Consider the following 14816-nt stretch of genomic DNA (forward strand, 5'->3'; position numbering starts at 1 on the left):
GAAAGCACATCCCAAGAAAACAGATTTCAACGATTTCCTATTCCTAAATTTCACTGTAGTTTCAGTTGAAAAAGTTGTCAGTTGCTTTCCAGGTTCTTTTTCCAATTTGCAAAATATAGAACTCCGTATACACTTAACCTGAAGCTTTTAGTTTTCCCTGGTAAAGAAATTGAAACATATAGACTGGACAATGGATGCTGACTTATGATAGGATGATTCAATAATTAAGATTTACAAGAAATAATAAAAGAGCAAATGGAGTAGAGAATTATAAAAGTTTAAGAGAGGGACACTAGGACTGGTGAAAGATGAAGAGTCTTAGCAGGCTCAAAGCAAACGCAAGGAGATTTTTTTTTTTTTCACAGCATTCATTCCTCCCCATCCATGGTGGATTCTGAGATTTTTCATGGCTTCTGGTGGAGTTTGGACAACACTGGCACCTTTATCTGTTAGAGAAGCTTAGGAGCTGCCATTGGCTTTGTAAGGTTTGGAGCAGCATCTGGTTGGTACTAGGTTAGTCAGAGAAGGCAAACTGCTCATGCTATATGTAAACACTTCTCTGCACACATACATTTAATATTTGATAGGAGCAAGATCTTTGGATAGATATTCTTTTTATTTGATGTGAAATGGCTCTTCTGGTGTTTATTGTGGATTTCATGTTGCGTGATTGTAGCTGTGCAGTGTTTTAAAACCATTCAAGCTTAAATGTCCTGTAAAAACACTGAGATTCGCTCCGTTGGTTAGAGCGTGGTGGTAATAACACCAGGGTTTTGGGTTTGATCCCCATATTGGTCATTTACTTATGAGTTGGACTCTATGATCCTTATGGGTCCCTTCCTACTCAGAATATTCTGTGAAATCTGTGAGCATGGGTTTAATTTTGTTTTATTTTCAGAGTGAGGGAAGAGGATGGGCAGTTTCAGCAGTGCTTGTTCACTCATTTCTAAAAATGAAGTGGCATTGAGGCATGGCATTGATTGTTGCAGGCCAAAGAAACCCTTTAGATTTTTCTTTGGAATACCTTAATTTCCCTAGATTAACCTAGGTTAACCTGTACAAATTCAGGAAGTAGGTAACTTGTGGAGATACATGTTTTGCTTCAAGGAAAAACAAAACATCATGTTAGAAAAGTGGTCTGAAGGTACTCAGGCCTCTTGCTGCTGATAGTGGCCTACAAAAATAATAGGAAAGGAACATAATTAAGCATGGGGAGAAATGGAGATCTCCAAACCCACTGTTTTTCAGAAGCCAATAGGTTATACTGGGGGGAACAATATCATATCCTAATGTCTAAATGCTAGAGTCAGAATTGGACAACAGGCTGAATGCACTTAGGACTTCAGTCTCACCTATTTTTCCTTCATGACTGTGTTTTGAATAGTAAATAGCAACTAAACTGTAGAATCAGATACTGAAGAGTGATGATAAAATTTAAAATAGGGTTTATTCCATTATGCTCACTCTCTGAAACTAGATTTGCATAAGAAAACTGCGTCCTCATAGAGAGATTATAACAGCAGTATAACGTAGGTGAATTAGGAAATGTTAAAGAGAGTTGTCCATGAAACTAAGAGTTTAGCATTCAATTTTAATGTCCTCTGGGTATTTTTCTGTGAGTAGATTGTTCTCATGATAATTTGGGTCCAGCTAAGAGCTGAGAATGGAATATAGAAGATGATACTGTAGTACTTAACAATAAAGATGATGGACCATTTCTTATTATTTCCGTACTGTAGCAGTTAAGACCTCTGTGATCTACTTTGCAGCTGCTGCCTCCTAAAATTCGGACTGAATTTTACAGTAAGGTATCTTACAAAGGTGAAAATAAAAAGTAAGCTGCGTGACTGCAAGTCACTTGAGAGCAAACATTAATAAAACATAGTGTAAATGAGACCTTCATACTTAATGACAGGAAAATTGAAAATATTTTTAATAATATTTTTGCATGAGTACAACATTTGAAGGAAAACCCCTAATTTATTCAAGGTTAGCTCTGATGACCAGATACCTACTGAATTAATCAAATGCTCCTAAATAATTAAAATAATAAAATAATACATTAAATGTGACAGGCTGTCTAAATCAAGGCAGAAGTTGATACATGAAATTAAAGGAAGGCTAGAATATTTTACATTATCTTGTCTGCACATCACAATTACCACACATGCCTTTTGTGCATGAATGCTTTCATTTTTATTTTCCATTGAAATCTTGATTGACTGTGGTGCCTACAAATGCTATATCTGAAAGACATTAGGCTTGCATCTAATAAAGACAACAGTTTGATTTTGCCCTTCAGCTGCTTTCTCATTTATGTAGATTTTTTTTTCAATTTTATGTAGACATAAATGTAATAAAAATCTCAAGTGAGCTGTTAACTGCAATTTTTATACTTGCTGTTATGTTAATCTGGAATACTATGGTATTCTTAAGGATTTTTTGTTTCACAAAATGGGTTAGAAAATAAAGAGACCAGAAGCAGAGTACCAAATGAAAAATGACAGTTTGAAGGATTTTGAAGATCTTTTAATAGATCATTTGAGTGCAGAAAACTGTTTTAAAAAGGAGATGACATCTATCTGTGGTGTTCAGTTATGTTAAAGAAGAAACTAAAGTAAAGTTTAATATACTGTAAGTATATAGGGCTGTTATAAAAAAGTTTTGTATGGTGTATAGTATTAATTACTTCATTTCATGCAGAAGTCATTACCTGTTAGGTCTGAAAATAAATACAAAATAATTGTTGAAATGGTATTGGAAGCAGAACTTGTGTAACTTCTAAGGGTCTTGAATTTGAAAACTTGAGCAGCTGAAGAATTGAACTTTCTCTCAACTGATATGAGTCCAGTTAGGAAAGTTGCATTTAAGAGATAATAAACTTAAATGTATTCATTGAATGTATTCATCTGGGCATACCGACAGTCATATTTCCTAGCACTTGAAAACCACTGTTTTGTGGGTTTTGTACTCTGTGCTTTGTATAGCATACGGATTACCATTGTTTCTTTGCGACGATTGTTGTCATGCAAACCTACCCTCCTAATTTCTTTTATGTTCATCACAGAAAGTTAAAGTAGTTTAAATCACTGCAAAGTGTTTTCAAGAGTACTGATCTGTGAATTAAAAGTAATATTTTGTATTATTCTAGGTCCTTAAAATATTAACTATATAAATAAAAAAATATGATAACTTTGAGCCTAATTGCTTTAATTTGGTTTATTTTTAATTTTATTAACATTAAATTTCAGTAAAGATATTTGCAATTTAGGGTATTCTCTTTCTTACGTTGTTTTGTATTTTCATTTTTAAAATTTTAAATAATAAACTAGGAATGCAGCACTTTCACTGTAATATTTCAGGTGAAGTCTTGAGTATGGAAGTGTAGAAAATTTACAGAAAGTGTAGCCTCATTCACTGACTGGTCAGAATTTGATTTGAAAGTTCCCTAAGAATATGATTTTATGTGTGTGTGCTTAAATAATTACTTTATTATTAGCCAAATTGTGATATCGTTAATCATACAAGGTACTATATAGCAAATCAACCTGTTCAGTATAATAGAGTTATTACTCTTTTGGGAATAGTATTGTAATTTGTCCCTTTATGATTTTACCTGAATAGCTTAATTAAAGATATTATGGACACATTCTTAGTGCCACAGATAAGCATTCCAGATATCTTGAAAATGCTTATCAATCAGGGAATGGAATCCAATCCACTTCAGTTTGCCTGAGTGACAGGTGTGGTTGTCTGATGCAAGTTGCTTGTGATATGTAGTAAGGATACTCTCAGGGTGGAAAGAAAAAATGAACCTTCCAGGTAGCAATTGTCCCTCAGCAATTTATAGATTGGAACTTATTTTTTAAAATATGTTCTTTATCCCTGAACCATTTAATGTACACTTAGACTCTCAGTGCAGCACTACAGTGCATTTGAATTCTCAGTCACAGAATCAGAGTATTGTGAGTTGGAAAGGATCCACAAGGATCCACAGCTAGGAATCTGGTGAGTGTCTACAGGCTTTGACTTCTATCTAGCATATGTGTGGGTTATAAAACCAGAAATGGTATGGAAGCGTCACACTGAGGTGGAATAGCGTTGACAAAGGATGTATCTTCACCAGCCAAGTGATACTGTTGTAACTAAAGAATTAGTTTCATTTTGTTATTACAAATGGTGTTGGTAAGACTGGACTTTCTGGGCTGCGGTATCTGTCAGAACATGTATAAAGAGTCTTCTAAGGACATGGTTTTGATTGTTAGCAAATTCTCAGCCTGTGCTTTCACATACTCTGTGCTATTGTTGTTCGTGAGGAGGAGATAAGGATTTTAAAAAGCCAGAGAGGGACCTTGACTTTGGTAGAAAAATGTGCACTTCCTGTATTTATATGTTCACGCCCAAATGTTTGGCCACCAAGTGTTGAATCACATACTTACCTTGTAGAGTGTTCTAATTCTGCTCTAGGTGTTGAGAATGTTAGTGTTTCTGTAAATCATGGATTACAGAGTTTTCAATTTGATGGTCTTTTCCTAATGGGCATAAATCAATGGGCAACCTAATTCAGTTTTATCCTGATCTCTGATTATTATTTACTGGCTCATGTCAAGTAATTATTTTGAATTGTCATCTTATTTCTGTGTAATTATTTCCAAGAAGATGAATAGGATACAGTTCTGCCATGTCTTAAGAGACCATCCAAGAAAATGGAGTTGCATGCCAATTCCTACAAAATACCTGCTCTTATAGAACTAATTTATAATTAATGGTTAGTGTTAATGGATTAAATTAAGATTTCATGTATCTCTTAAAAGCATGAGAATGTATTACAGAACTTGAATGGTAGTTACATTCTAGATAGATTTCAGTACTTTTTTTTGATGTGGGATTTCAATAAACATGCAGGATTAAATAGTAATTCTGTAAATTTGTAGTTTTAACATCAGCTTGGTATTTGAGAATGGTTCTGGGTGTTGCAGGTGTATCTAGAATTGGCTTCCATTTAATGTTTTTGTAAGGGTCTTGTAATATTTCTAATGCAAGTCTGCTATTCAGTGTGCTTTTAGGTATTTTTACATCTGTTCAGCAGTTCTCCACAGGGATTTTCTTTTCTGACAGAAAACTTTTTGTGACCTTACATTTAGCCTGGCAGAACAAAAGACCTTCTGATAAACAGAGTCTTGTAAGGAGAAAATACTACCTTCCTTTCTTTCCTTGTTCATTGAAGGGGAGTACTTTTGAGAAAATGAGGTGAATGAGGCTGAAAAATATTTTTGTGTAAGTGTAGACTTTGGCAAGTCAAAAGATATTTTATAGTGGTACAGAATGTGTAGGCTGCACCTTTGATTTCACTGCGAGGGCTCTGTAACCACAGCAAACGTTTTCCTGTAAATGTCTTGTATTGGATTTTGAGCAGGTTGTGTTCTGCTGTTCTGTGTTATTTGCAGCTTCCTTGGAATTCAGCAACAAGCTTGCCTTCTGGTTGGACTTGTCACAACTATTTCTGATCTCTTGGAGTTGTAGTGATACAACTTAAGTTTTGGATGTCAGCCCATCATTTGCTTTTTATCATCTCGTATCAAGCTAATTAAACATTTCAGTATCAGAATTTGGTACAAAATTTGTTTTCTCAAGGAAAATTCAGTCAAACTTTCTCTGCTTTTAGAAATTAAGCTTTTTGCTACCTTTCATACTAGCTCTTTCCTCATGTCTCAAGTATCACTTTCAATCACATTTTTCACAGTAAGTTCCAGTATATGTCTTTTATTATGTCAGTCAGGACCAAGATTTCTTGAGTCTCATAAACTGTGGGTTCTAAGTTATGATTGCTATCATGTTATAGGCATTAATTGTGCCCAAATAGTTGAATGTTGCAGTCCACTAATTGTAGGCCAGCTTCTCTTAACTGTCTTTTAGTCAGTGAAACCAAACATACACGATAAAACAGTACTTATCAAGTAGTACTTTTGAACGTTAGAACATTATTTATAGCTTTGGAAGAGAGTAAAGAATTGTATGCGTGGTGATAAAAAATAAAAGGATGAATTTGAATAAAATTTGATCTCAGGGCAGCTTAGCAGACTTCCTAGTACAGATCAACAGAAGTCCATATTACACCTTTGATGCTTAAATGCTGCTTAACCTTATTTCTGAGAAATCAGAAAAAGAATTTTCTTCTGGTACTGGTGAGTGCGCTAGAATTAAATGTACAAAGAATATAACAAGTATATTGTGATCACCTTAAAATTGTTCTAAACTTTTAGGGTTGTTAAGGGACAAATATATTTAAGACTCACCAGAGTGAAGAAATTAAAATTACAGAGAAGGCTATGTATTATGGGAAATTCTTGTTATTTTTTTTTTTCTTCCTCAAGATGGTTGGTTGAAAGTGATGATTTGGAGTTTTTTATTTTTTTATTTATAATTGAGTAGTGAGTGTGTTGCTCCAAGAATTAAATTGCTTCTGTGAATGATTAACATTTATGCAAGATGGATACAAAAAATTGTACAAACACCTAATTAGAAAGTTGTGTTTTTTTACTGTGTAGATGGTTTGTAAGTGCTAGGTAAACCTAGAGCTTGTGGAATCCTTCCAAATTTATTACTGTAGTTGATTGTCGTGTGTGCAAAATGAATTTAACATCTAAAAAAAAAAAAAGTCCCCAACAATAATATATTTCTCTAAAAGGGAAGAAAATATGCCTAAATTTACAGGTCCAGATTTATTTTAAAGTATTTCACTTCTTAACAAACAAAGACAACACAAACCTCTGTAACCCCTCCCCGTGAAAAGCAGTTGAAAAACTTAGGAGGTACATTTGATTTTTGAAAATCTCTCAGAACCTAGGAATGGCATGATAAAAAATTACAAAGCAAGTTTAAGCAGTATTAAGTATTGTAAAGTAATTTCCTAGTTATTTTAATGAAAAGATACACAGTTTTGCTTATCTTGCCTTCTTAGGGTTCTTCCCAAGCAGCTCTCAAGGATGTGATGCTTTTCTTCGCCACAAGATAACTCTGATTTCTCCATCAATATTGAAAAATTATGGAATTCCTTTTGACAAGGTACATTAGTGTTTTTTTTTAACCTCTGCTTTCATGTATTGAGTTAGTGTTTATTATGAAGGTTGTCATATTAAGGTGGGGTAATTTTTTTTTTTTTGGCAATGACTGCATAAAAAGATGTATTATAACTTTTATATAATTTAGCTTGGAATTTTCTAGCATTGCACACTTGTAACCATCACAGTCTTCATTGTAAAAGTTTCTGTGATTTTTTTTCTAAGACATTACCAAAATTTCTTCATTTATTTCCATGCTTTCAATTTAAATGTAACTTTATCAGTAGCAAGGTCTGAAAGATTTAGGGTTGGATAAAGCCAAAATAACTGGTATTTAACTTAAAAAGTATTTTAAAAGCTGTAACATAATAGACAAAGAGTGAATGATTATTTTTAAGTGCTAGTCGTGGCAGAATAAACATTTGACAAGAACATGTTCCCCAGCCTAGAATATAGGATAACACAGTGCTTTCTGTCTGGTGTAGGTGATGTTTTTTTAACTGTGTGAAACTTTACGCATAGTAATAACTTAAGTAAATAATTTTCTAATTGTATTATAGGTTGAAGGTAAGAGAGAAAAACAAGAAAAATAATATGGTGGAATATGAATAGTAATAATTTAAGTGAATATTTTCATCTGTATTATTGCACAGCTAAACACCACACAGGTGCTTGATCACTCCCTTTTGGTGGAACTGGGGGGAGAATTGGAAGGGTAAAAGCTGGAAAACTTGTGGGTTGAGATAAAGATGGTTTAATAGGGAAAGCAAAACCCAAATCATTTGGCAAAGTAAACAAAGTAATTTTTTACGCAAAGCAACCAAAGCAAACCAAGGAATTAATTCACTGCTTCTCGTGGGCAGGCAAGTGTTCAGCCATGCCCAGGACAGCAAGGTCCCTGTCACATGTAACAGTGGCTTGGGAAGCAAATGTCATCACTCCAAACAAAACCTGTGCCATCTTTTTATCACAGCTTTGTATACTGAGCACGATGCCATGGGGTCAGCTGTCCCAGCTGTGTCCCCTCCCAACTGCTTGTGCATCCCCAGCCTCCTCACTGGCAGGGAGGTGCAGGGAGCAGAAGAGGCCTTGATGCTGTGTCAGACGTGCTCAGCAAGAACCAGAGCACCTCTGTGTTATAACCCTGTTGGCAGCACAGGTGGGAAGAAGCCACTGATTTGATGTATGCATTTTTGGAATATCACTTCACTTTTCATGCTTGAGTTAATCTAAGTGTAAAATTGAAGAAATGTAGGCATTTAGAATGATACTACCTTCCTTGGAAAGCAAGCTTTTTTTGAGTAAATTGCTTACAAAATAAGTAGTTTGTTTTCTGAATGATATATTATCATATGGAAATGTAGTTGCTGAGTTCAGTTTTTGAAATATATAGGTAAGTACTGATTCCCTTCATAGCCTTGTGCTTTATCATAAACTGTCAGGCAAAACTTTCCAAGCTGGAAGGTTTTAAACTAGATTTATAGTTTTGGATTTACAGAACATTACTCTGAACAGTATAATTTTCAGGATTGGTGTTTAAAATAGTGTTCTTATTTTCAGTACCCCACATTTGAGGTGGAGTAAGGGAGTTGACTTTTTGTATTTTGGTGTCTAATTATTCTTATATTATAATTAAAAAAAAAAAGGCAAAAAAAAGGCTACAAACAGTTAAAGTTTGGTTCTGTCACCTCGTCTTTAGAGGAAGCAGCCTGTACCCGAGTGTAATTGTAATTAATGGGATTCAGTGAGAAAGTGAATAGAGAGAACCAGGCTGTGATCTCTCATGGCTCAAAGTGATAGAAGTGAAAATGTGCTGAATGCTGATAAGTCAGCCTACGCCTACCAGGTGGCAGCTGAACTGCTGCTTGTTGCAATAGAACACCTGCTAAACTGTCAGCAGTGGGAGGGTGTATTGAGATAAATTTTGGAATCGTTAGCGTTGAGAATAATCTTTCTTAAACATTCCCACAGCAATTGTTGGAGTGCTACCATAACAGTTATAATATATGCAACTGTATGTGCATTTGCATGTATGTACAAAATATGAATCCACAAAAAAATTAACTATGCAAAATGTAAGATGCCATTTTTTTCGTTAGCTTTGTTGGCCAAGTATATTTTTCATGTTTTTCTCTCTTTCCTTCAATCTGTAATACAATTACAAAAACGTATCTTGAAGTGCTAACCCTGTGTGTTTTTTCATTGGGCAAAAAAGAACACAAGGAATTTGTAAATCTGTAAGAATTTTGTAGGAGTTTTTAAAAGCAGAAAATGAATGTAAGACAACTATGTCAGCAGAAAGCTGAGATTTAGGGCATGATGTTAATAAGAAAAATGTTTAAAGTTGTGAGTTTTAATTTTAGTGATTGTTTAAAATGTAACCCTTTCTTTTTTTGATTTCAGATCATAAGTGTATTTCCCTAAAAAGGGTCATGTTTGTCCTTCCAATTTTTCTTACTGTATTGCTTATGCAAAACATTGTCGGACAATGAAAACAGCCTATTGAATCTCTGAAAAGTCTCCTTATTTTCATGTAATCAGCAGCTGCTTCTTGTTGAATACTCACCAGTCATCGCTCAGATTATTTGCTTCATTTAAATGGATCTGTTTGCTTTTTAGAGGGCCTGTTGTCTGATGGGTGTTTCATGTAAAAAGGTGTATCAAACAGAGCATGGGGAATCTCTGTCACTATTCACTTCTATGTAATCTACTTTATTCATTAACTCTTATCAGATAGTTCGGAAGACAATGTGCAGTTTCAAGTCTCTGACTAACCTGTCCTTGATACCGTCTTTGGTGGTCTGACTTCAGTTGATTACAGCTGTCTCTGTGTGGAGAGAATATTAGTGACTGACAGAAGTGCTGTCTCTTCTCTGTGTCCAAAGGAGAGCAGCGGTCCATCCTAGTAGAGGGAGATGAGATTTCTCTTTTGAAAGGGAATATCTTGACCTGTGATTTGTTTACCACACGTTTTAAAGAAACCCTTTAAATCTGATGTATCTTTTAAAACCAGGAAGTAGGAAAATGGTTTATTTTTGGATATACTAAATTATAATTACCATGGCAGTGGCTTTTAGGTATTTTTTTTTTTGTTTTGGTTGGTTAGTTGGGGCTTTTTCTTTTCTTTTTTTTATCTGCTTTTTTAATTTCTTGTTGAGCCAGTGGCCTTAGCATGCTTTTCTTTTGGTTGCACTTGTAAAGACCAGTGTATTTCTTTAAAACTACCCTTGCTTAAACTCTAAGACAATGTTAGAGCTTAACTGTAGTCAAGCATTTTTTCTTAGAGAATCATCTTTTATCCCCCTTGTCCTTTAGTTATTTGTAAATCTTGTTACCAGTAATGCCAGAGTGTTTCTGCTCTCTGAAATTTTGCTTAAAGAGGGGAAGATTAAAGAAGTGGCAGATTAAAATTTGTTTTACATTTAATGTCTAAAGCGGTGCTTTAGTAGCTTTATCTTGAGACATTCTACATGGGATTTCCAGTGCAAAGATCTGCTTGGTGATAGCAGCTGTTGTCATGGAAAGAGTGTGCTACACTTCACTTACAAGAGTTTACAAAGTTTAGTGGTTAATGTGACAGTGGTTTAACGAGGTCGGATGGCAACATACATTCAAGAATTTATTGCATACGGGACAGGATCAACCAGAGCTGTCAGGGAGACCATCCTCTTCAGTCACAGATTCAGAGAGGACCCTGTTGCTTTCTAAGCTCCTTTTCATAGGGCAGTCTGGGAGGAGCTGGATCAAGACTTTGTCACCAGACTTGGTCAACTCTTCATGTCTAAAGGATTAAACATGCACTATCAACCCTTTACATCACTTAGCTAAGATGACAAAGTTTCAGTATGCTTACTCCCAATTCTCTTGACAAAATATCTGACATGGCAAGAAGTCTCTCAGCCCTGAGGAGTAACCTTGAGAAGTGTCCCTATTCAAGGGCAAATGCTGGCTGCAGCCTCTGCCCTGGGCTGGGACACTGTTTATGGAGGAGGATGGTTGGCTTACAGTCATATTCACATACCAACAAGATATCTGGGTCACTGCACAAGGCAACCCCTGGCCACTGTGTTGCCATCCATCTTCCCAAAGGTCGTCTTAAACCATATGCAGCCATTATAACTGCCACTGGTGGGTATTGCTTGGGCTGAGGAGAGCACACTGCCACAGCTATATGGCCTAAGAATTGGTACACGGCATTTTTCATTAATTCTTCTTCTCCTTCTTCCCTCTCCCCACTTAAAGACACTGCCTGAGGTATTCCAGTGTGTTCCTTTGGGATGAACAACATTGTTTTCCTAAACTGCTAAGGCTCCTCACCTTAGAGTTTCTCCTACTTTATGTTTTCTTGCATAAAATAGGATGGGAAGGAACTTAGAAGGCTAATCAGACTCTCAGTCGTAAGTCATTGAATCACAGTTTTTGAAATCGGTGAGTATAGGAGAGAAGAGTGAGAATAAGATCTCTCTCCAGTCTTTTGAAGAAAATTTTTGGTACCATTTTAGAGAAACTTTTTCAGAGTGGTGGACAGAATAAGTTCTACAAATAATTAGTTTATTTAGGAATGATAGTTGGGGTATTTTGTTCCAGAGTATCTCTGCTTCCTCTCAACCAGTAGAAATTCTTCATACTGTCCTTTCTAGTTCCCTTTACTTCTGGGTTTTATTACTAGTGAAGCCCTGCTTCAATATTAGCTTTTTTGAATGTTGTTTCTGAATTTGTAAAGTGTTACATACATGTATTTTATAGTAAAGAACGTTGTCTCAAGTGTACTGTTACTGCCTGCATTAAGCCTCATTTCCCTGCGAGGTGAGGGAAAAGTCTTATGTTTTCAGTTAGTTGTAAAGGCAAATGTAGTTTTCATTGCTTTAGGACCAGAACTGCTTTTGTAATGTGGATCACTTTAAGGTTTTTTTAATTTTTTTTTTTTTTAATATTACAGATAACGCAAGAGGCAGGAGAATTTGTGATCACTTTCCCATATGGATATCATGCGGGATTTAACCATGGATATAACTGTGCGGAGTCAACAAACTTTGCCACCATTCGATGGATTGATTATGGAAAAGCAGCAAAATTGGTAGGTCATACTGCAGAAAACTGATGTTTAAGGAAATCTTTCCTGTGGTTTACTTCTTTAGGAATCTACGGAAGCTGATGAGAAAGGGAAGACTATGAGATGAGGTAGTACCTTACACTGCCAATGAAATCTTATTTATAGCTGCTATTTTTATAGTGGGTATTATACTTCCAGCGATATGTATTCCTCTCTGTAGTGAGGTTTTCTTACAGGTTAATGTGTATATTGTTCTTCAAAACTAGTTCTATTTATGGATATTTTTATGTTGAAGCTACGTATACTGAGGTTAGTATATGTGAAGACAACTGATTTCTGCCCTTAAATCTCTATTAAGCTCTACTATTTGTGGAAACACTTTATTTGAACTAGGAATTTTGATACCTGGAAAGAAACATAAATAATGAAACTAAAGTTTAAAGAAATAAATTCAGCTTTTCTTGTCTTGTAATCAGAAAACTTGTAGTACAAGATAATAAAGGAACTGAGGTATTTCTGAAGATATTTTAGATTGCAATCTTGTTCTGTGGTGTGCATATTTTTCTTCCTTTTACCCACAGGCACTCAACCTTATCATCCCTATCTTTGAGTTTTGTACAGTCAAAACACTCCCAGTGTACAGAGCCATGCTACTGCCTCTACTCCCTTGCCTGTCCCTTCTGAACAACTTATAGCCATCCACTGATGGGTGTACAAGTAATGGAATAAAGACGCAAAATCAAGAAAGTGCGCAATTTGTGCAGCAGAAGTTGTTTTACTGTTGTTCAATATTCTGTGATTTTTATTAGTGTTAAGGCTTATATAAGCCTTGGTCTGGATGGCTCAGAAATTAAGCTAGGGGCATTTTCTGCATTGACTTGTTTGTTATTGAGAAAAACCTTTCCAATAGTGATGTCCTTATAATATGTCCTTATATGATGACACGGAATAAAGGGCAAAGTCATCTGTGCTGGTTTAACAGCTAAGTAATGATAGTGAACTCTTATTAAACATGGGATACTGGAGAACATCTTCATGAGATAGTTCTCTAATAGCAGAAACTTCCAGTTTTAGGCACTAAGGATTATTATTGTTCAAGAAGGGGAATATGTTTGCAAGGCAAAAGTCGGTGAATGTTTTTTTCTCCATGTGCTCTGTATGCACATAATAACAGTAGTGAAAGTATTGAAAATCTCTACATGCATCTAACATGTTCAGACTAGTCTTCACTTTTAATAGGAAAGTTGTGTTTTTAATAGCAAATGGATAAGGTGGCAACCGTAGAGTTAATTTAAAACTTCTAAAATCTATGCATTTAATAATTTAAAATTTCTGTGGGTAGTACAATGAAAGAAAGTTGAGAGAACCATGGGACACACAAAAGTTATATGTCACAGGTAAAACTGATCTGGATTTTAAAAGGTATGAGTGTTCTGTACTTTGAGAATGGCAAAATTCATCTGCAAGTGTAGAGCAAAGCTGAGGTAGTCCTACCTGCAGGTACCTTCCTGTCAGTGTACTGGGTTCATATTTCTAAAGTTTTTAAAAAATGGTCTACTATTTGGTGTACAGCGGCCCAAGTACAAAAAAATTAAATGTTTTATGCCTCCAGCATGCATCTCTGTTATTGTAAAATACTGTAACGTTAAGGTCATCTTTAAATTCAGCAGAGTTAGAGGGCAGTTTTTTAAAGCTAATGTAATTGTATTGCTTTTCATCACTCCAAAACTGCTTCTAAAATTCTGAAATTTTAGCCAGGAAGTCTTGGCATATACAGTCTGAAGTGTTTTATTTTGTCAAAATTCTCTAGTATATGGATATAACTTTCATCTTATGAGACTGAATTTTGTGCTCTGCGGTTATTGTACAGAGGAGCCGTATTGTGCATATATAAGAATTAAAGTCTGGTGTGTGCAGTTAAATTTAAATGCCTAAAACCTTCAAAGTGGCATCTGGAGCAATAATGGCTTCTCTATAGAGAAATCTTAGATACCATTGTCAAATATGAGCTGCAGCTTCTTTGGCAAATGGTCAGAGTGCTTAATGGTATTTGCTTATTTTTTATCACTTAGTACCACAAGAATGAGAATTAAAGTTCACTTTTTTCCTCATCTCAAATGAACAAACATGCTAGGAAATACTAATAGTAGAATTTTTTTTTTAAGTGTAAGGTGGAAATATCTAAGAAGAGAGGAAAGATGGTGAACTAATTTTTCATTAAACTTCCTTGTATTTGTTTATGCCATACAAGTAGGGTAAACAAGACAAATGAAGGAAATATTACAGAGTCATAAAATTAATTTACATTGGAAAAGACCTTTAAGATCATCAAGTCCAACTGTTAACCTGGCACTGTCAAGGCCATCAATAAACCACTCCCTCAGCATCATATCCGCAGATCTTTAAAATAGTTCCAGGCAGAGATGGTGACTCAGCCACTTCCCCTGGGCAACCTGGACAATACCTGACAACCCCTTCTGTGAGGAACTGTTTCCTAAATATGCAATCTAAACCTCCCCTGGTGCAACTTGAGAGCATTTCCTCTTGTCTGATCATTTGTAACTTGGAGAAGAGACCGACCCCCCCCTCGTTACAAGCTCCTTCCAGGCGGTTGTAGAGAGTGAGACCTCCCCTTATGACAAACTGTGTGACAGAACTGGCACAGAACCACCAGGTTACTGCTACCTGAAGTTGTTATTTCT

The 14816-nt window shown here is 35.5% G+C and overlaps 1 protein-coding gene across 1 annotated transcript in view; it reads left to right on the top strand.

The window, feature by feature from the left end:
- Positions 1 to 14816, top strand: part of KDM4C (lysine demethylase 4C) — a 240246-nt gene that overhangs the window by 31764 nt on the left and 193666 nt on the right. Inside the window, exons 8-9 of the mRNA XM_027881062.1 lie at positions 6962 to 7065; positions 12001 to 12138. Coding sequence (XP_027736863.1) covers positions 6962 to 7065; positions 12001 to 12138 — 242 coding nt within the window. The remainder of the gene's footprint in view (positions 1 to 6961; positions 7066 to 12000; positions 12139 to 14816) is intronic.

The sequence above is a fragment of the Empidonax traillii genome, unplaced genomic scaffold, assembly GCF_003031625.1.
Source record: "Empidonax traillii isolate 1590-97213 ecotype Southwest subspecies unplaced genomic scaffold, ASM303162v1 scaffold83:size2986645, whole genome shotgun sequence".
In the NCBI taxonomy this organism is placed as follows: domain Eukaryota; kingdom Metazoa; phylum Chordata; class Aves; order Passeriformes; family Tyrannidae; genus Empidonax; species Empidonax traillii.